General features: G+C 33.1%; 3 protein-coding genes across 6 annotated transcripts in view; 1 reads left to right on the top strand and 2 right to left on the bottom strand.

The window, feature by feature from the left end:
* LOC112509112 (3-hydroxy-3-methylglutaryl-coenzyme A reductase 2-like) overlaps positions 1-2,688 on the bottom strand; it is a 9,220-nt gene extending 6,532 nt beyond the window's left edge. The window contains exon 1 of the mRNA XM_025113979.1: positions 2,601-2,688. Coding sequence (XP_024969747.1) covers positions 2,601-2,688 — 88 coding nt within the window. The remainder of the gene's footprint in view (positions 1-2,600) is intronic.
* A 6,077-nt stretch (positions 2,689-8,765) lies between these two features.
* Positions 8,766-11,767, top strand: LOC112509532 (cytochrome P450 CYP82D47-like). Its single transcript, XM_025114533.1, has 2 exons — positions 8,766-9,863; positions 11,021-11,767. The coding sequence occupies exons 1-2, from the start codon at positions 8,937-8,939 to the stop codon at positions 11,651-11,653; spliced, it is 1,560 nt and encodes a 519-aa protein (XP_024970301.1). The 5' UTR covers positions 8,766-8,936; the 3' UTR covers positions 11,654-11,767.
* A 6,958-nt stretch (positions 11,768-18,725) lies between these two features.
* On the bottom strand, positions 18,726-21,993 carry LOC112510088. Of its 4 annotated transcripts, none has more exons than XR_003068880.1 (4): positions 21,672-21,993; positions 21,329-21,430; positions 20,250-20,390; positions 18,726-19,106 (listed from the first exon to the last, which is right to left on the bottom strand). XR_003068880.1 is itself a non-coding variant. In XM_025115374.1 (3 exons), the coding sequence occupies exons 1-3, from the start codon at positions 21,900-21,902 to the stop codon at positions 19,083-19,085; spliced, it is 396 nt and encodes a 131-aa protein (XP_024971142.1). In that variant the 5' UTR covers positions 21,903-21,993; the 3' UTR covers positions 18,726-19,082. The 4 variants fall into 4 exon arrangements, 2 of the variants coding, with proteins under 2 accessions (XP_024971142.1, XP_024971143.1); XR_003068881.1 differs by having other exon boundaries at positions 21,363-21,430; XM_025115374.1 differs by lacking the exon at positions 21,329-21,430.
* Between the last annotated feature and the right edge of the window lie 895 nt (positions 21,994-22,888).

Below are 22,888 nucleotides of genomic sequence, written 5' to 3'. Positions count from 1 at the left end.
GTTAAATGTGTATATCAATGTTAATATCAAATATATATATATATATATATGTATTTTGAAAATGTTTGTTGATTAAATATGCATTATGGATGAAAAGGTTTGATTGTTAAATTTGTAGGTTTGTTGGTTAAATAGATAGATTTAAAAAAATGAAAGAGATTTGGTGAATAAAAAAAAATGTAAATCCAAATCCTACAAACCAAACAGAGGAATGGATTTCAAATCAAATCCAAATCCTGCAAACCAAACACAGGAATGAATTTTAAATCCAATCCAATCCAAATCCCATGAAATCCAAATCCCTTCAGGAATCCAAATCCCTCAAAACCATTCCTGCAAACCAAACGCACCCTAAAAGATACATTCTTATCATAATACACTTCATATAATACAATTAAAATACATTTTAAAATAAATTTAAAAATATATACTTAAAAGTATATTTATAAATAAATTTAAAATACAAAATAAGGGCCGGTCCCAGAAGAGAAATGTACCTAATTAGCTCTGATACCATGTTAAAAGATTTAAACACGGTAGAAAAATTCTTTATTTCAATCATATACAAATAATAACAAACAAATTACAACTAAATACAATGAAGTATAATAGATCTATTATTAAGAACAATATAAAGATCTAAAGAACAATGTATAAATTGAAGAAGAAAGTAAAAGATCTAAGAATGTAGAGAGGGTAGTTTAGAGAGAAAAAGAGAGTTGTGTGTAACTAAAGTAGATGAAAATGAATGAATGAATTAGCCAGATGACGAAATGCCTCCTTTATATATCTTTGAGAATTAACAACATTAGCCCTTGAAGATCTTGACTGAAAACTCCACTACCCTTCTAAAATCCCCATAAGTGAGGCACAGTAATTCACCTTTTACATCCAAAATATCTTTGAATTAATGACATAATCTACCCCAACCCGTTAACCTGTTATCAAACAACTCTAACAGAGCTAAGTTAGTCAAGATTGGATATAACAGTATCTTTCAACATATAGGTCTTAGTAGTTGTTAATGTTTTGTATCGAGTATTAATAGGTTTCAGCATTGTTAATGATTTGTATTAGAGAGGTCCCGGGACCAGCGGAGGTCCGGACCTCCGCTGGTCAAGGGCTAATGTTGTTAATTCTCAAAGATATATAAAGGAGGCATTTCGTCATCTGGCTAATTCATTCGTTCATTTTCATCTACTTTAGCTACACACAACTCTCTTTCTCTCTCTAAACTACTCTCTCTACATTCTTAGATCTTTTACTTTCTTCTTCAATCTATACATTGTTCTTTAGATCTTTATATTGTTCTTAATAATAGATCTATTATACTTCATTGTATTTAGTTGTAATTTGTTTGTTATTATTTGTATATGATTGAAATAAATCATTTTTCTACTGTGTTTAAATCTTTTAACATGGTATCAGAGCTAATCAGGTACATTTCTCTTCTCTTTTACATCTGTTATGTTCTAAAATCAAATAAGTGAAAGGCTAGGGTTCATTGGTTTATGAGCTCTCAATATCTCGTTTTCCACATCTCGCCTTGATGTTTGTTTTTGTTTTTCCTTTCCTTTTCGTATGTGAATGAGATGACCAATTGGGTTGTAAGATCATTAAGATCGCTCAGATTTGTTTTTGGTCCCCTTTCGAGATCATTTTCTTGCTTCCTCATTCTTGTTTCTATGAATATTGCTTCGTTGAATCATTGTGTTCTTATGGTAAAACATTAAGTTTGCTCAGATTTTCATTTCTTTTTCATTTGTGTCCAAGATCTGTTTAGTTGGAGTTTTTTGTTGTTGGAATGTGTTGTGCCCTTTTTTGCTCCATCCTGTATCCTCTCTATACAAATGATATGACTGATTGTGTTATGTACCATAAAAGATCGTTTATATCTTCTTCTTGGTCCCCTTTCGAGATCACTTGTTTGCTCTTAGTCACGTTGCATATTTACATTTGCAGATCTAGTTTATTTTGTCACAATGTTGTATTTGTTATCTGAAATATGTTGATTGGCCTTCTTTAAGTTCTTTGTTATTGGCCTATATTGTTCCATGATCGAGTGGGTTGTATTCTTTTTAGATCCTTTGGATCTTTTGTGGTCCCCTTTCGTGATCTATATTTGTATGCTTGAATCTATTATTGTTTAGCTCTTTGTCTGTTGGATCTATATCTGGTTTTTTTAAGTCAAGATCTGTGTCCTTCCAGATCTGGCATTTGTTCTATTATTCTTGTTATAGTTGTTGTTGTTGCCTTCTTATAAGTCAACATCTCTGTCCTTTCAGATCTGGCATCTGTTCTGTTTAACTGGTTGTTGTTGTGTTAATATCTGTTTGTTTTTGTTCAGATCGTTCCTGGCTTGTTTCTTCTTATTTGTTCCTTATTTTGTTCTTTTATCAAAATTTAAAAGGAATCTATGGTAAGGCCTGTTGTGTGGTTGGTTGTGATGTTCTTTTCCCTTTTCTCATTTATCTCTTGTGGAATCTGAATAGTTGGCTTGACCTAGCACGATTACAGTGTTTTAGGAATCCTGCCTCTAAGCTATTCAGTCGTTCCTGTGTGTTCTATTTTTTCTCTTTCATGGAAACTTCACTGTCAACCTGCAAGTCCAATGGAATCCAAAGTCACAAAATTAGACTTTGGAGATCCACTGTACTTGCATCCCAGTGATATTACTGGAGGCTCCATTTGTCCTTTAAGCTCATTGGGACTGAAAATTACAGAGTTTGGTTTTGTTCTATGATTTTAGCGTTAGAAACCAAAAATAAAATCGGATTCATTGATGGAACCTGTCCGCGACCTATAAACGACCTTGTCTTAGAAAGGCAGTGGGACCGTTGTAATTATGTGGTTCTCTCATGGATCTTAAGTTCCATGACTGAGGATCTATTTTTAGGACAGGTGTTTTCTAAAGTTTCCTCCCAAGTTTGGGAGGAATTAAAAGAAACATATGACAAGGTAGATGGTTCTGTTACTTTTAATCTTTATCAGAGAATTAATTCTCTAAGCCAAAATAACATGTCTGTTTCTAAGTACTATCATAAGTTGAATTCTTTTTGGAAACAGTTTGATGCGCTTGTAAAACTTCCATCTTGTACTTGTAAGGCTTCCCATGATTTTCTGGAACACAATCAATTGATAAAACTTATGCAGTTTCTTATGGGTCTAGATGATGTATATCAACCAATTAGAAGTAACATTTTGACTAGATATCCTCTTCCTTTGGTTAAAACTGCTTATTCTCTTGTTTCGAGAGAAGAATCTCATAGAGGAGCAAATCCAAATCAAAATCGGGTTAAACCTCAAAATTTAGCTCTTTTGAGCAAAGGCTTTGACGATAAAAGAAAACCAAAAAGAACCGCTACCAATCTTGTTTGCAAACACTGTGGCACCATAGGACACACTATTAAACGTTGTTTCAAACTAATAGGGTTTCCCAAAGATTTCCAAAACCGTCCAAGATCCATGAATCAAAATCAAAATTTTAAACCTCAAAATCCTAGTTTCAGACCCACTGTTGGAAATGTTTCTACATTAAAATCTGTTTTTCCTAAACCTTCTTTTGCTTTTTGAGAGGAACAGGTTGCAAAAATGATGAGTTTAATTGATCAAAATCCTACCTCTGATGGAGCTACTGCCAATATGCCAGGTATGTTTCAAAATTACAAATCTGGTTGGTTAATTGACTGAAGGGCTAATCAACATATGACTTCAAACTGTTTGGACTTAGAAAACATTGTTGATGTTACTGATTTAGATCTTAGTGTTAGTAATCCAAATGGAACTAAGGCTAATATAAATAAGATTGGGAACCTGAAATTATCTAACAGTGTTACTCTCTTTGATGTTCTAGTGGTTCCTGAATTCAATGTCAACCTGTTATCTGTTCATAAGTTGGCTAGGGATATTAAGGTGTTTATAAGATTTGATAAGTCTAAGTGTTATGTTCAGGACTGTCATGAAAAGAGTCTTGTGGGGACTGGTAGTCAAGATGGAGGTCTCTATTTTTTTTATCAGAATACTAGCAGTAATCTTTCACTCCCTTCTAATAAATGTGGTACAGTATGTTTTGTCTCCTCTCTATTATGGCACAGTCGCCATGGTCACCCAGCTGACCAAGTGCTTCAAGTTTTGAAAGAAAAACTCAATATTGGTAATGAAGGCTTGGTCCATGTGAAGTTTCCCACAAGGCAAAACAAACACGTGAAAAGTTTGGTTCGAGAACTCACAGATCCGTATGTCTTAGTGAACTTGTTCATCTAGATGTATGGTGTCCATACCATGTTCAAAGTAGGGAAGGTTACAAATATTTTCTAACGATTGTTGATGACTTTTCTCGGGCTATTTGGATTTATCTTTTAAAAGGAAAATAAGAAGTTGGTGAATATATTGAAATTATTTGTAATTTGCTTTATACTCAGTTTGGAAAATTTGTTAAAACATTTAGAAGTGATAACGGTACTGAGTTTACCAATCACAAGCTAAGTGAGTTTTTTGAATCAAAAAGGATAGTTCATCAAACATCGTGTATTTACACACCCCAACATAATCGAGTAGTTGAACGAAAACATAGACATTTACTAAACATTGCTCGAGCTCTTATGTTTCAGGGTGGAGTCCCGCTCAATATGTGGAGTGAATGTATTTTAACTGCCACATATCTAATAAATAGAATTCCCACTTCTGTCTTAAATGGTAAGAGTCCATATGATCTCGTGTATAGCTTTTAGCTAGTTCTTACTCATCTTAGAAGTTTTGGGTGTCTTTATTTTATGCATATACCCAATGTTATGGACAAATTTTCTTCTAAATTTGAAAATTTTGTTATGTTGGGATATGCAAACTCAAAAAGGGGGTATAGGCTTTATAGCCTTGATACCAAAAGAATTATATTTTCTAGAGATGTCAAGTTCTATGAAAATGTTTTTCCTCTTAAGATGAGCATGAATATGATTGATCAAGTTAACATTGATGGTCTCAACAATCTCAATTTCTTCGATAATTTGTCTGATTCTTCTAATGATTCCGATGTTTTGGCATCCGATGATGAGACTAGAGAACCCATGGTTAATGATAGTAATGGTCAATCTGGTTCTAGAGACAGTAACCATAGAGAACTAGGTAGCCTATCCGGAGCTAACAATGGACAGCCGTTAGGAAGCTCTTTATTTCAAAACAAGGTCTTCCTCAGATCAATGACCTTGATAGAGTTACCAGTTGGCAGCCTTTGGGTAGCCCTGTAATAGTTGTCAGTTTTCCTCGTGATGCTGTCTCACAAACTGAAGGTGTTATTAATGATGACAATGATGTTTCTTTGGGTCATATCTCTAAGGGTATTCAACCCCAAAATCAATCCATTAGAAGATCATCTAGACCTAGCAATTTCCCTCATAAATTTGACGTTTTTGTTGTTGAAGGCAAAGTTAAGTATGGTATAGAGAGGGTTGTCAACTATTCTTGTTTGTTGTCTGAAAATTTGTGTTTTGTTTCAAATTTAAATAAGTCAATCGAACCCAAGACCTTTAAGGAAGCATGTAGTGATCAAAACTGGATAAAGGCCATGAATGATGAAATGGAGGCTTTGTATAGAAATGGAACTTGGTATATCACTAAGTTACCTAAAAACAGAAAAGCAATAGGTTGTAAGTGGGCTTATAAAATCAAATATAAATCTACTGGATAAATAGAAAGATATAAGGCTAGGTTAGTTGTTAAAGGTTATAGTTAGAGAGAAGGTTTTGATTATGAAGAGACTTTCTCTCCTGCTGGTAAGATGGTCACTGTGAGATGTATCATTGCTTTAGCTATTCAATTTAATTGGCCCTTTTATCAATTAGATGTTAACAATGCTTTTCTATATGGTGACTTAATTGAAGATGTGTATATGACTTTTCCTGAAGGATACTATAATTCTAATGATAGTCGTGTCTGTAAATTAGTTAAGTCTTTGTATGGCTTAAAACAAGCCCCTCGTCAGTGGTATGCTAAGCTTTCTTCGTGCTTAATTGAAAATGGTTTTGTTCAAAGCATTAGTGATCTCTTTGTTCACAAAAAAGGTTGACTCCATATTTCTTGTTCTTCTTGTCTATGTGGATGGCATTGTTATCATTGGAAATAGTTTAGTTGATATAAACAATTTAAAGAATTCTTAAAGAGTAACTTATGTGGAAATAGTTTTTAATCAAAGATTTGGGAAAGTTAAAACTCTTTTTAGGAATTGAGATTTTTTACTGTATTGATGGAGTATGTATGTCTCAAATAAAATATTACTTAGAGTTGCTAAATGATTTTGATATTTAGGATGCAAACCCATAAATACTCCCATGGACATGAACTTGGTTATATCTGACTTTAATAACTCAAAGGATTCTTCTTTACTAGACTGCTTTGGATATCAAAGATTAATTGGTAGATTAATCTATCTACTAGCAACTAGGCCTGATATAGTTTTTGTTGTACAATGCTTAAGTCAATTCATGCATGCTCCAAAACAATCACATCTGAATCTTGCTCTAAGAATTCTCAGGTATCTCAAACTTTCTCCTGGAAAATGAGTTAGTTTCACAAGGTTAGAAAACTTTTCTTCAAGTGCCTTTGTAGATGCAGATTGGGGTAAGTGTCTCTCTACTAGACGATCTGTTACAGGTTACTGTTTGTTTCTTTGAAATTCTATGATTTCGTGGAAGAGCAAGAAACAAAACATTGTTCCTCGTTCATCCACAGAATCAGAATATAGAGCCATGACTTCTATTCTTGTGAAATTGTTCGGGTTTTGAAAATTCTGTCTGATCTTGATATAAAGAATCTTCTTCCAGTTAATCTATTCTGTGATAACAAATCTGCTATCCAAATTGCTAATAATCTTGTTTTTCATGAAAGAACAAAACACATTGAAATTGATGTACATTTTATTCGTGAAAAAATTAACAGAGGCGTTTTAGAAATAGTGAAAATTTCTTCTTCTGAACAAACTGCTGATATTTTAATTAAAGCCCTTAATATAAATCATCACAATTATTTGTGTTCAAAATTAAAGATGATTGACTTGTTCAAAAGTCAAGATTGAGGGCGGGTGTTGAAAGATATTGTTATATCCAATCTTGACTAACTTAGCTCTGTTGGACTTGTTTGATAACAGGTTAACAGGTTGGGGTAGATTCTGTCATTAATACAAAGATATTTTGGATGTAACAGGTGAAGGACTGTGCCTCACTTATGGGGATTTTAGAAGGGTAGCAAAGTCTTCATTCAAGATCTTCAAGGGCTAATGTTGTTAATTCTCAAAGATATATAAAGGAGGCATTTCGTCATCCAGCTAATTCATTCGTTGATTTTCATCTACTTTAGCTACACACAACTCTCTTTCTCTCTCTAAACTACTCTCTCTACATTCTTAGATCTTTTACTTTCTTCTTCGATCTATACATTGTTCTTTAGATCTTTATATTGTTCTTAATAATAGATCTATTATACTTCATTGTATTTCGTTGTAATATGTTTGTTATCATTTGTATATGATTGAAATAAAGCATTTGTCTACTGTGTTTAAATCTTTTAACAAAGACCTAATAAAGTTCATTAATGAAACACCTAGAATTTCATAACTTGACTAACTGGGAATTCTGTTCGTGTCGTAATCAAGAATATGCCTTTATCAGTGTCGGTAAGGACCCCTGCAAGTTAGACCTAGAATCGATTAGCGAGCGGAGAACTTTTGGCTCCTGGGAGGCATGACAGAGAGAATCCAACTATTCTTGAATTATGTGTCAATATTCTATGAATATTTTGTGTTATTCTTTGTATAGTTAAGCTAGAAAACTCAACATTTTTCCTGTATTGTACCCTCCTTGTTATAGATAAATGAACGAATGAGAAGACCAAAGGGCAAAGCCGATTTACACCATCTTACAATATTATTGACTTTTAGGTATAAACTATATTACATCAAGTCAAAATGGTGGTTTTCACAACTTGTTTAATTTATTGTCATTATATCATTTAAAAGGAGGTAATTTGTAATCATTCAGATGATATAGAAAATATATATACCGTTGTATCTATACTATATTATAAAGCATTTGTCAAAAGCTCTTAAAAATTATTTTTTATGCATGAAGTATTGTATATTGATGCATATTACTTAAAATTTAAAATTACAAGTAAATTATGCGTTAGTACAACTTATTAAAGCTCCATATTTGAATTCGTGTAACTAACTGCGGATAAATATAATCAAATAGAGGATAAACATCTCATTTTAAAATATAAAATATAAATAATCTAAAATATGATTAGGATAATTATCGAGTTATAACAAAATAATTAATTATTATTTAAAAAAAATATAAATTACTTCGTTATTGAACTTAAATTAAATTATAATAAAAAATTGAATTACAAAATTACACAAAAACTATGAATTTTAAATTATTAATTTGATACTAATATCGATATATTTTTGTCAAAATTTTATGATATCTTCAAGTTTATATTTTATTCAAAAATAAAAACATAATCGCTTTTTCAAAATCACATAAGATCATACTATAACATCGACTGAGATAAAGAATAAAATAAAATATTAAAATCAAAATGTATCTCATTGTATTACACAAATACTTTTCTAATATTACATAAAAAAAACAATATTATATAATATATATATTCAATTTAGGATCCAATTCGAGATTTCCTTCATACCTTTAGAGCACAATCAATCTTTATTTGATCCCCCTTTACTTGTGGAGCCCATCTTGAATTCTGATACAACCGTTCTTGTTTTTCTTTTCTACCGCTCTTGCGTCCCGTCAATTCCTCTGAAATCCAAGGGATCTTTTCGTAGGCGTTTGCACCCGATGATATCATAATCATAAATTGTTCCAAAAAGTTGTTCTACTTAGAGGAGACCTCCAACAGATTGTATCAGAATTGAAGCCATGGACTTCCATCTCCCATTTCCAGCAACTGTAGCACTCATCTTCTCCATGGCGTTACTAGCTTCCCTACTCCAAACCTTCAACAGAAAGAGTAGGAATAACAGAAACCCACCTGAAGCCAAGGGCGCATGGCCTGTAATCGGACACCTACACCTACTTCATCGATCTCACCTACCTCACAAGGTTTTAGGCGCCATGGCTGACACATATGGCCCCATCTTCACCATCAAGCTTGGTGTTTGCCAAGCTTTAGTAGTAAGCGATGCAGATATGGCTAGAGTCTGCTTCACCACAAACGATTTGGATTTCGCGAATCGACCCACAACGGTGGTAACAGAGCTCTTGGGCTGTAACTCTGCCAAGTTCAGTTTCGCTCCATATGGGGATTACTGGCGAAAACTCCGCAAAATCGTCACGCTCGAGCTTCTCTCTCAACGACGAGTTGAGATGCTTGGATATATTCGAGTTTCAGAACTCAGATCCGCCACGAACGATATCTACGAAGCTTGGGTGATGAACAATTCAGATCTGGTGAAGGTGGAGATGAAACAATGGTTTGGGAACTTGATACTGAACATTGTAGTGAGAAGTATATCTGGAAAGAGATTTTCACCCAACGATGATGAAGGTGTTCGATTCCAAGCTGTGGCAAGGAAATATTTCAAGTTATTGGGGGCATTTATTGTGTCTGATTTCATCCCTTTTTTGAAGGGTTTGGATGTTGGTGGATATGAAAAAGCCATGAAAGTGACAGCAACAGAGATGGATAACTTCTTTGATCAATGGTTGAAGGAGAAGAAAAGAGAGAAAGAGTCTGGTGGAGGCAATCAAGTGTTCATGGATGTATTAATTTCCATTCTTGAAGATGCTTCAGAAGAGGATTTCACTGGTTTTGATCATGACACAATTATCAAAGCTTCATGTCTGGTAAACATAACAATATCTAATCTGATTTCAATTCGCAATTTACAAAAACTCTTGAAAATAATTTTTTATATATTTATGAATGTATATTACTTAAAATTCACAATTATAATTAATCTAAATACAATTTATTAAAGCTTTATTTTTGAATTTATGTAGTTAATTACGGATAAAAATAATCAAATATATGATAAACATCTTATTTTGAATATAAAAAATCAAAAATATAATTAGGATAATAATTAAGTTCAAACACAATACTTAATTATCTTTATAAATGATTATATTATTAAACCAAAAATAAATTATTTTGTTATTAAACCTAAGTTAAATTATCATAAAAATTGAATTAAAAAAATTACACAAACAAACGAAAATTTTTAAATAGCTAATTTGATATTAATATCAATATTCTTTTATCAAAATTTTAATGTCTTCAAATTTATATTTCATTCAAAAATAAAAACATCATTGTTTTATCAAAAACACATAAAACCGTTTATATCGACAAATACAAATAATAAAACAAAAGATTAAAATCGAGATGTATATCGCTGTATTGCACGAGTAACTTTTTAGTATTTCTAAAAACTGATAGAAAACATCAAGAATTCCGGCTATTTTGTTGAATTTGAAGTAGGATATTGATTTTTAGGATATTAGTATGGTCTCAATATAACAAAATCTGACAATTATATAGTAGTAAGTTTATTGGATCAAATAATATATAATGTATCAACAAGGGTTGGGTTTCGATGAGAATAGAAGTTATGGTGAAAAACATAAGAAGAGATATTCACCTTCGAATCAACCCTAATTGAATGTCAACACTAATGAGGTGCACCAGATCAATTTTCTTCTAAAGCACAATTCATGGATGAACATGAGATTAAAAGAGATCAATGGTTCATATCTCTTGTTACGCTTATCACCATAAATTCGCCATAGAACAATAAGATGATAGGATGGTATTGGGTGTTCTAACAAACAGGTCTTAAAATCCTATTGTAATATCTTGAGATAGGACGTTCAATTGTTTTGTTTTTGTTTCATCCTATAAAGTCGATTCTGTTGTGGTGTCTATTTGATTAACCTTACCTAGTACTAGTACCATGAGCAAACAAGCTGCTTAGTAAATTGGTCTAAATTCCATTTCACAGGCACTTCTAACAGCAGGTTCGGAAACGACAACCGTGACTCTAACATGGGCTTTATCTCTGTTGCTCAACAATCCAAAGTCGTTAAAAATTGCCCAAGATGAACTCGATGAGCACGTTGGAAGAGAGAGACTCGTTGAGGAATCGGACATCAAGAACTTGTCGTACCTCCAAGCTATCATCAAAGAAACACTGCGTTTATACCCACCTGGACCTCTCTCGGTCCCACATCATTCTAGAAACGACTGCATTGTCGCTGGCTACAACATCGCTAAAGGCACTCGATTGTTTGTAAATCTTTGGAAATTGCATCGTGATCCTAAAGTTTGGTCGGATCCCAACCTATTTCAGCCAGAAAGATTCTTAACAAGCAAAAAAGACATTGATGTGAAAGGCAACCATTTTGAACTGCTTCCATTTGGTAGTGGCAGAAGAATGTGTCCTGGTGTTTCTTTTGCTCTCCAGTCGTTACATTTCACTATGGCTACTTTGTTACAACAGTTTATGCTAAAAAACCCATCCGATGAACCGATTGATATGAGCGAGAGCTTTGGAATGACCAACTTGAAAGCAACGCCTCTTGATGTCCTTCTCACCCCTCGTTTATCACCTTGTATGTATCATGTTGATGCATAATATATCTCTTAGTTTCAAATAATCGACAATTCAAATATCATGTTTTATGTAATGAATGTGTGCATATAATGTATACATCTTGTTTAATAAGATGTCTTAACGTTTATCTGTTGATGGTCCTGCCTACACGTTTTCCGGTGCGGTAAGAATTTTATAGCCTAACCTGGGTGCGGTAAGAATTTTATAGCAGCTCCTCCTACATGTTTTTTTGATTGATTGCTTTACCTTACCTCTAAGAATGGATGGTTAAAATTTGATGATATATCAAAAGAAGGTTAGTCAAACAAGCTCAAATATTAGTAGGTTTGTGAAATTTGATGATGCTCACCAACTGTTTGATAAAATGTCTGTGGCCAAAGATCAGATGAATGGGATGGCAAAAATGATTCTAACTATGCACAACACATTTTGCAATGATTCTTCTCATCTATTGTTGAATTGCTCAATAACGTTGATGCACGTGGTGCAACAAGAAACATCTGAGGCAATATGATCGCCTCCGACTGCTATAAACACCCAAGGCCTTCTATTAATGATTACTACAAACATCAATGAAGACCAAATTCTGTTGCAGGGTCTATCAACTTTGACAAGAATGGTCTTGTCTAAGAATGGTCCTTTCTTCCACCACTAAGGGGCATATCCAAGGACCAAACAAATTTTGGTAATAGGCCATAAATCGTGTTATCTGTTCGAGCTAGTTTATCTGTGTCTACCTCAACATTCATCGACTATCTTCGTTGCTTCCCTAGCTAGTCTTTCATCATTTGATACTTGGCATGCACATTTAGGTCATGTGTCAATTGCTACACTTAAACCTTTTGATTGTTTTTAGAATCTTGGGAATTGTTAAACTTGACTGTAAGTTTGGTTTGCAGGGTTGTTTTTTAGAGTTTTGGATTTCATAGAGGGATTTGGATTGGAATGGATTTGGAATCCTTTTTATGTGTTTGGTTTGTAGGATTTGAAATGGATTTGAATTCCATTCTACACTTTTAAAACTAAAATCGGGACTAAGGGGTCGTTTACCTAAATGCTTACCTGGTAAGGTAAGTGGTTACCGATAGGAATCAACATTATAATTTCTTTTGATGTAAGATTTTAGTACATCAAAACATATTGAATTCAACAAGTTACTGGGTAAGAGTCGTCATCCTTACTTACCGGGTAAGACTTTCTATCCTTTTCATTGCTCTTACCCGGTAAGATTTTTGGTCCTTCTCATGTTCATCCGATAAGGAAATTTATCCGCTAAGCACTTACCAAGTAAGTGTTTAATAAACAACCCCTAATACTCTTTATTATAGATTCAAATTGCTTGAATGCATCATCATGAAGTAGTCAACATCTCATTTTCCCCTCAAAATCTTCATTCCAGAACCCATACCATCATTTTTGAATATTTTTATGTGTTTCATTGCCTTTCATACAACTCAATGTCATTTCTTGAGTTGCTGTTGTGGTGCTTTATCATAAGCAAGTTGTTAAATCCATTTTAGATTTAATGCGGTCATTTCTCACTACAATAAAATTGGGTTTATAGGACACATCCGATCTCTAAGCGTCCCAATAGACGGCTTTATAAGACTTAATTTATATGACCAAAATATAAAGCGTCCTATCTAAAGGTGTTGTAATAAGTTTATATGACCCTCTTGGGTGTCTTAATAAGTTTTTTAAAACATTTTTAATACAAAATGTCGCATTAGCAACTTCATATGACACTTTTGAGAAAGTGTCCTATAAACTCAATTTTTTATAGGACATTTGTTCTTATAAGACAGTTTTCAAATAATGTTTTATAAAGTTGCTAATGAAATGTTTTATATTAAAAGTGTCCTAAAAAACTTATTACGACGTCAAAAAACGTCATATAAACTTATTACAACGCCTTTAGATAAGACACTTTATTTTTTTGGTCCTATAACTAAGTCTTATAAAGAAGTCTATTAGGACACTTAAAAATTATGAACGTCTTATAAACCCGATTTTATTGTAGTGTCTGTATATGAGACTCGTCTTGACATTTTAAAGGTCATGTACAAAAACCTAAATATGGCCCTATATTTTTCTTTTCCAGTTATATTATTTATCAATTTTTTATTAATAAACTCAAAATTAAATCCTTTTGGTTTAGAATATACATGGAAATATAAAATAATCATAAACAAGATACAAATACAAATTAGTTCGACATTTATAACATTGTATTAATGCTCATAAATCTCATATATTAATCTCTTGGTAAGAGTAAAAAGGTTAATTAGTAATAAAACTAAAAATGTGTGATAAATGTGTGATTGTCTAACCCTAACCGATCGAAACCATGATCAAATCGAGTGCGCTGTTATGATAGTGATATCACATGATTATCACACCCATATCACACCAAATCGGTAGTCGATTTTCTAAGTTAACCCCTAGCCGAGCGGAATCCTTGTGATAATTGTGTGATAATCACATGATTATCACACCCACATCACACCCAAATCACACCAAATCGTGTTGATATAAGCGATAATGTGACAATCACATGATTATCACACCCAAATCATGTTGATATAAGCGATAATGTGATAATTGTGTGATAATCACATSMWTATCACACCCAAATYACACCAAATMKTGTTGATATAAGCGATAATGTGATAATTGTGTGATAATCACATGATTATCACACCCATATCACATGATAATCACATGATTAACCGTTTGTTAGATAATGATAATCATTATCGTGTAATCGTGTTAAAAGATTTTATGATATCATTTCCATTATTACCCTTTTAATTTTAATATTTTTTGAATCTTTTTAAATTTCAATTTTAATTTTAAAAATCTTTTAATTTTATTTTTTATTACAATATGAGGTTATTGGGTTGTTCTCGTGTTCTCGTAAATCACAAGGGTTCTCGTTTAAACTCTTCCCTATATATATATATATATATATTAATTTATTTATTATAATTTAATGGCATTACCATCACCCATATTTAGATAATTTAGCAAATTCATTTTCAAAAACCAACCTGTCCAATCGAAAAATATTTTCAAGTTTTCATTATATTTGTAAGTTAAGGTGACGTTTGTTTTTTAAGAGATGTTGAAGTCTGAACTCTGATTTCACTTCTGATTTTTAAAAAGTGATGCTGAAGTCTGAATTCTGAATTAGTCAGACTGTTTGTTTTTAAGTCTGAAATGTGAAATCTGAATCAGTCAGACTGTTTGTTTTTACGTCAGAAGTCTGAAATCTGAATCAATTCATTTCAATTAAATTCAATTGAAATATCATCTATTTTTAATACATTAAAAAATTCAACTGAAATACGTCAATTGATTCAACACACAATAGAAAACACGAACAAAGTCTCATAACAACTACAATCAATATTCATTTTGCATTAATTGTGTCGCAATTTCTTCCCTTAAACTACCCATACATGTTTGGTCAACGGCACTCCCATGCGATTGAACATCTTCAGCCTCATGCTCATCATCGTTCCCTTGCTCGTTGGTTTGATCATACTCAGAAAATAATTCATCACTTAAACCTTCCTTTTGTATGAAGTTGTGAACATCAAAACATGCAATAAACAACGTCTCTCTGAACCTCAAGTGTAAATGGTGTCATTCTTTTCAATATCGGAAAACGTGCTTTCAGCACATTATAAGAACGTTCCATAACATTTCTAAGTTTTGCATGAGAATGATTAAACTTTTCATACTTGTTCATTGCTCGTCGACTACAAAAATCTCCGAGCCAATATCTAACATTACGATACGGCGCCATAAATCCTTGAGTATTTGTATACGCAACATCACATAGATAATATTTATCTGAAAACAATAAATAAAATGTTTGTTCAAATGAATAGTAAATATATTACTTGTATAATCAATAGCATACCTTAAGGAGGAAATGGAAATCCAATAGCACCATCTGTTAAAGCTTCAGACAAAACTCTAGAATCACAAGCATCTAGGGATTGGAAGATCTCATTTGGGATCGCCATGATCAACAACCTTTTGGCCTTTCAATCAATTTCGACTCTCTTTTTGTCTTTATCATTCTAGTCCTTCCTTTCCTTAAGGATTCAGACAGCAGGAATTTCAGCATTGGTAACAATGGAAGGGATTCTTTGTATAACAGTCATGGAGACGTAAGGTCCATTTTTGACAGATTCATAAAGCTCGAGATCGAAACCTTCATAAAAGTTGATCATTTGGATTTTTTCATTGGGGATATTCATCTCTAATGAGAGTAAGAGGTTTTGTAAGACAACCGACATTTTACATTGAGTTCCAAGTTTGGTTCAACATGTTTGAAGAAAAACATAGTATGAAAAAGAACTTGAGGCTAGAAATGGAATAACAGAACTTCACCAAAAACAACTTGGAGAAATAGTTTGAAATACACTAATCTTTAAAGAAATGAATGAGATCTACAGATTTACAGAAGGATAGCATGAAGTGCATAAACTCAGAAAACAGAGATCTGGAATGAACTACGATTTCAAAGAAAAAAATAACCAAGCAAATGAGGAATAATCCTAAACATATTGGATCCAACTAACCAACAGACTGATTAGATGGATCTTATACCAATTGTAGGAACCCAAAACCCCAAATGCACTAGTAATTAATGCTTAAGTCAACTAGTGAGAGGAAGCAAACAACAAGAATACTAGATTGGTTACTACAAAATGACAATAGCACAGTAATGAAGAACAATTATCTTTTGGGAAGTTGTCAAATCGGTTGTATTTCAATTTCTAATGAGAATAGACAATTACACCAAGAACACACAGTTTTGTGTGAACATAAAATCTCTCAATTAGCTAATTTCTCACAATTGTGATATTTTCTCTCTCAACTATGGTAGGAGTGCGTCTTCAATTGGTAATGATACCCTTAGAGGAATTACCTTTTTATAGGCGTTTCCAGAAAAAGGCATCTTCTAGAAATGGCATCTGTGGAAAGCCAATGCGTCCTCCAGTCTGCTATCTCCACACGCCTTGATTGTTGTAACCGTTTCTACATATGTGTGATAAGAAGATTGGACCACTTGTGATAAAGAGACAGGCCATGGAACCTTCATGTAGACAGGCGAAGTTTGAGACCCAAAGGCTCTGCATATGTTATGCAAAGGCTCTGTGTCTGTGACTCGAGCTCTACATCCCAAGTACTTGCACCATTGGCACATGACTTCAGTCTTTAATCTCCTCTATGTCCGAGCTTTGTATCTGAGCTCTGGTTCCAGGTTGCTTTCAGACTACAAGTCCTCTTTACTTGAGCAAGACTTTTTACTTAAACTTCAAAGATGCTAACAATGGGAGTTGTACGTTTGATACATATGAACATGTTGTTTCAAAGATGCGGGAAAAGATTACGGGTACTAATATAAATGAAACACATGTGCATAACAAAATAAAACGATTAAAAGATAAATATTCTGCCGCATGACATGCCCAACATGAGTGGCTTTGGCTAGGACAATGCTCGACAATGTGTAACAATTGATTTGCCTGAGGTTTTAGAGGAATATTTAAAGGTTAGTGTTTGTATTTCCTATGCTTATGTATATTCTTATTAATTACTCTTTTTTATATGTATAACAAATTAATTATGTTCTTTGTGCTAGAAACATTCGAACAAAAATCACACTGCAAATAAACCATTCCCTATGTATGACGGTTATCAATTCCGTAGTTCTTGATCTTTTCGTGCTTCAACCACTTCCTTCTTCACCCACTTCATATTTCGAGCAAGAACGTGTTGTCTCACGATGTAACTGTAAGTCCCACTTGGGATGTTTACACATAACTTCGTTAAATACCTTCAAATCATTAAACTTTTTCCCACTCGCCTCATAAATTTTGTGAGCTACGTTCTCAACATTTGTGTTACTCATTCCACTCTTTTTTTGACGGTATGCTTCTCTCTAAACACCAACCCACTTGCTTGCATTTGCTTTAAGCCAAGACTAACGACCTTTCATTTGATTTTTGTTCCGGATGCCTAGTCCTTCTGAACTTTCTACTCGAGTTGTATCATAGTGTTCTTTCAATCGTGAACATAACTTTTCTTTCTTTTGTTTTTTTCCACGAGTAGCATCTTCACTAACGAAGATCCATGCTGACATCATAACTGTATTTTCTCTCGTATCCCATGAATCAACTCGTGAGCCCTTTTGCGAAGTTTGGACATTTTCAGGGATAACAACATGATTAGCATAAAAGGGTGACTCRTAGTTTTCATATTGTGTGTTTGGGAAATTTTAAAACTTATTAGGATATTCAGAATCTAAACCATAATTTGGGTAGTTTGGATCTATAGTAGAAAATTGGGAAAAAAAACTAGAGTTTGATATYTTCAAGATGAAGAGAGTATTGGAATTRAGAGAARGAKTGGTGTGATGAAATATGTCAATATCGGTCTCTATTTGTARGGAATTGAAAAATATGTTGGTGTATTTTTTTGTTAAAGTTATTTTTTAATGTGATAAGATTTATCCTAAAAAATCTAAAACCAATTAATCAAGGAAGGCACTACTAAAAAATCTGGTTTTTCCGACGGATTTTGCCGTCGGAAAACCCCCCTCCACTAAATGCATTTTCCGACGGAATTTCCGACGGATTTGTATTTTCCGATGAAAATATCCGTCGTGCAATTTTTTAATATGTTATCCATTGTTCGGGTTAACTAGAAGTAATATAAAATGGGATTAGATTTACCGACGGAATTTCCGTTGGAAATCCGTCGGTAAACTTTTTCTATTTTCTTCCAAAATAATAACCAATTTTTATTTCAAAAATAAAAATAGCATTTTTCCGACGGATTTCCGACGAAAATTCCGTCGGTAATTATATTTTAAATTTTTTTTTCTAATTTAAAATATGAAAATATTTTTTATTTTTAATGGACAGAAAATATTTACCGACGGATTTTCCGTCGGATATCCGTCGGAAAATCCGCCAGAAATTTTTTAAATAAAACTTATATCTAATTATTTACCGACGGATTTTCCGCCAAAAATCCGTCGGAAATTTAGCTGGTACAGGACCAAAAAACCAAAATATAAAGATCATGTAATTAAATACAAATATACAATACATAAATATGTCATAAATACCTAATATGATTATCCGGACGAAATAATATACATATATAAATTCGATTGATGACGCTAGTTCATAAATACACTATATTAAATCTATTGCGGCGGGGTAGGCGGAAACTGTTGAGATTGTGTAAACCTCTTCATCATATCCATCGTGTTTGCATGCTCTTTCTTCCGGATCTCATCTTCCCTGTTTCGGATCTCTTCTCGGCGAAGAAGTTCCTCAACCTCCTGTCGGATCTCATTTCGGCGAAGAAGTTCCTCAATCTCCTTCTATCGGATCTCATCTCGAGTACGCATTTCTTGAATTTAGGATTGTAAGTTGTTAATTAACTACAAATACAATAAAACGTTAAAATTTCTAATAATAAGTATAAATGAAATAAATAAACATCAAAGGATAAAATTTTCTATAAACCTAAATTTTATAAATTATACCATTAGGATGCTATTAGACAATCTAAGTGTCCTATAAAGCCAAATTTATTGTAGTGACAAAGAATATACAATGTGTGACAATAATATTGCATAGAGTAGTGACAAAGAATATACAATGGTTGGTTTGTCTTGTAATTAAAATTAAGGAAACACTCAACATCATTATATATCACTTTGTTGAAATTAAAAATGGGAAATAATACATGCAGGTGGAAGAAGGATGCAGGCTCAATTCAGCAGACGAGATAGGAGGTGCAGTCCACCAGATGCTCAGAATAATTGAGGAGGAAGCTACCCTATGTGTTGATTCCATAAACTAGAAATAGCTACTTGTGTTTTTACCAATTTACCCCTCTGGGCTTCTGTAAAATTACCATAATGCCATCTTCTAGATCTCTCACTAGCTTGTTTCCAACTTTTGGTACACAGTAGTATTTTGCTATTACTTTCATCATGTATAATTAACAGTAGTTGACTTACATTTTCCAACATTACATTATATATTCTTTCAGCTATACATGACTGTTTGGTAGTGACTTAATAATATAGTAATCTAGAAAAAACCCTCCCAAACAAAATTGATATAGTAATCTAGAAAAAACCCTCCCAAACAAAATTCTTCTCAATCATACAGACAGATTAATCTATACAGACAGTTTTTCCATACAAGACTTGATGGAAAACCAACCAAAAAGCCTCTACAAGAACACTGCATTTATGTGCAAGGGATCCATTAACCAAACACAAAGAATGTGTCTTATGCACAACCAGAAGATATTCAAAGAAAGAGCATAGCAACCCATTAAATAAAACGGCTCCCCGAATAAATCTTATGATACAGGGCCAGCTGACCAGTGGCCACAGGAAAGTCATGACACCACTACCAAGACAAACTTGTAAGATGTTATACCAACCCTAGCCTGCATTCAACATATATAACCTGCAGGAAGGCATGCAGTGCTGAACAGGGATATCCTAGTGAAGTCCGCAAGGGAAGAGATGGAGACAGACAGATGTACATAGAGGTAAGAAAAACACCTGAATGTGTAGCAATAGTTGCTGTTGAGCCTGAAGATTTTGAGATATTTCTTCGCATATGTGATTATATTTTGTTATCTCCTTTCTGAAGAGATCCTCATATGAACCAGTGGACGTCATCAACTTCGAGAGTATATCATCCTAAAACCAATTAATACAATTACAAACCAAGACATTAAAAACAACTAGGAAGTGCTAAAAGAACACGTGCACGCACACACAAAGGGGACATTTGCATCTTGTCAAGCCAAGAAAACAATAACAAGTTTAATTTAAAATAAGTATCAAACCAATGGTTTGATGCAGTTAAAATCGCCAGGTTTTAGAGGTCCTGAGTGGTCAGGTATGCATAAAGACTGTATAATGTATTATTATGGCATGGTTAGAACAAGAAAGCACATAAAAAATGCATTGTGCTTCCATGAACTGGCCAACGTATTTTACTTTTAGGGTTAATTGGAATCTGTACCAAGCTCTCCCGTAAGACTAATAGCAGTGATCTATTCTAGCTTTTCTGCAAGACAAGTAGCATTGTACCTAGGATTGCAAACAAGTCAAGCTCGAGTTTGACACTATGCTGTTAGGCTAATCTCAAACTCGATTTAATAGCTCAACTTGACCACCACTCAAGGAAGATTCAAGCTCGATTCGAGAGCTAAAATAGCTCAAAAATATGCAGACTGTACTGTCTTAACTTAAATGAATCATTATGGATTATTCCAATCAGTCTTATTTTAGAGAAGGTTAAGCCTTTTGTTGGTGAAGGTTCAGTTTGTTATAATCTCATTTCATCTTTTCTTAATCTCCCAACCATTGATTATAATGGTAATTCTATAAGCTTTGCTGGTAAGATGCCATTAGTGGGTGAAATCACCAAGGTATGTATATATATTATAAAAAAGTTAATTATGAAGGTATAAATGTAACTAAAAGACCTTGTCTCAAAATCATCATACTTGCAAAGTTCAGTTCTTTTACTTTATTGTTTCAAAAAAAAGAGAACCAAATGTTGATATATTCAAAAGTCAATACGAAAAAGACGCAAAGAAAGACAAATCAGAGTAAAAAAAAAAGAGAACCAAGTGTGCAGATAGGATTGAGCCACCAGCTCACCATCCACTGTTCTTCTTCAAATCAGAGTCAACAAAGAACGCTTCAATCCCGACACTCGTCTCATCAACCTATTCATATATGAATAAATAATATCTGAATCAAAGCCCCACTAAATTCTGTGTTTTCTTGAAGCTAAAATATGGCAGGAGATACAAGTGAAGAAGCTACAAGACAACTCCATCAAACACCCACTTGGGCTGTCGCTGGTGTTTGTGCAGTCATCATCATCGTCTCCATAGCTCTAGAGAAAGTTCTTCACAAAGGAGTAGGGAAGCAGTAACAAAAGAATAGGGAAGCAGTAAACCAAACCTGTGTTCGATCTAGAAGCAAATGGAAGCAGTCAAGAGTTCGTGTTCGATAATCGGTAGGGAAGCAGTAAGTCAGTTCCAACTCGTCTTCGTGTTCCAACTCGTCTTCGTGTTCGATAATCGGTAGGGAAGCAATAACCGAGTGGGATTTCAGATTTGGGGGAAATCGGGAGCGGGATTGGGATTTCAGATGGAAGAAGCAAGCGGGAATTGGGAAAACACTTCTGTCCATTTCAGATTCATTATAACCTAACTCTAATACAATTTGGGCTTTGGCCCCTTTTTAGAAGATTCAAATTTCCGACGAAAAATCCGTCGGTGTTCCGTCGGAAAAAGTAATTTTTAAAATAAATAAAAAAATTCGTGAGAAATCCGTCGGAACATTTTTTTAAAATACAAAATATTTTTATAAAATTTTCAACAGATCTTTATATTTAAAATAGATTTTAAAGCAAATAGTATTCGTTAAAACCCAATTGATTGGAATAAAGCCCGTCGTTGATGCCTTTTTTTTTTAGTAGCGAGGACAAGTGTTCATGCATTTAAATTTAAAAAAAATGGAAGCAATCTCGCATTGGATTGTGATCAAGATCGGCCATTTTAGATTGTACTAGAAGCGTACTCGCGCAATGCAGCGAGATACATCGTGATTTTAATATTTCATTTTATTCTTTATCTCAGTCGATGTTATAATATGACTTTATGTGATTTTGAGAAATCGATGATGTTTTTATTTTTGAATAAAATATATGTTTAAAAATATCATAAATATTTGACAAAAATATATCGATATTAATATCAAATTAACTATTTGAAATTCCTCATTTTTTTGTGTAATTTTTTAATTCAATTTTTTTATAATTTAATTTATGTACAATAACGAAGTAATTTATATTTGGTTTAATAATATAATTGTTTTATAAAGACAATAATTATTTATTTTGTTGGAACTCGATAATTATTCTAATTATATTTTAGATTTTTTGTATTTTAAAATAAGATGTTCATCCTCTATTTGATTATGTTTATCCGCAGTTATTTATACAAATTCAAACATCGAGSTTTAATAAGTTATACTTATGCATAATTACTTGTAATCTTGAATTTTAAGTAATATGCATCAATATACAGTATTTTATGCATAACAAAAATATATCGATATTCGTATCAAATTAACTATTTAAAATTCATCATTTTTTGTGTAATTTTTTAATTCAA

This window comes from Cynara cardunculus, assembly GCF_001531365.2.
Source record: "Cynara cardunculus var. scolymus isolate 2C chromosome LG 3, CcrdV1, whole genome shotgun sequence".
In the NCBI taxonomy this organism is placed as follows: Eukaryota; Viridiplantae; Streptophyta; class Magnoliopsida; order Asterales; family Asteraceae; genus Cynara; species Cynara cardunculus.
The sequence above is the reverse complement of the archived record's forward strand: the minus strand, read 5'-3'. Positions and strand labels throughout refer to the sequence as shown.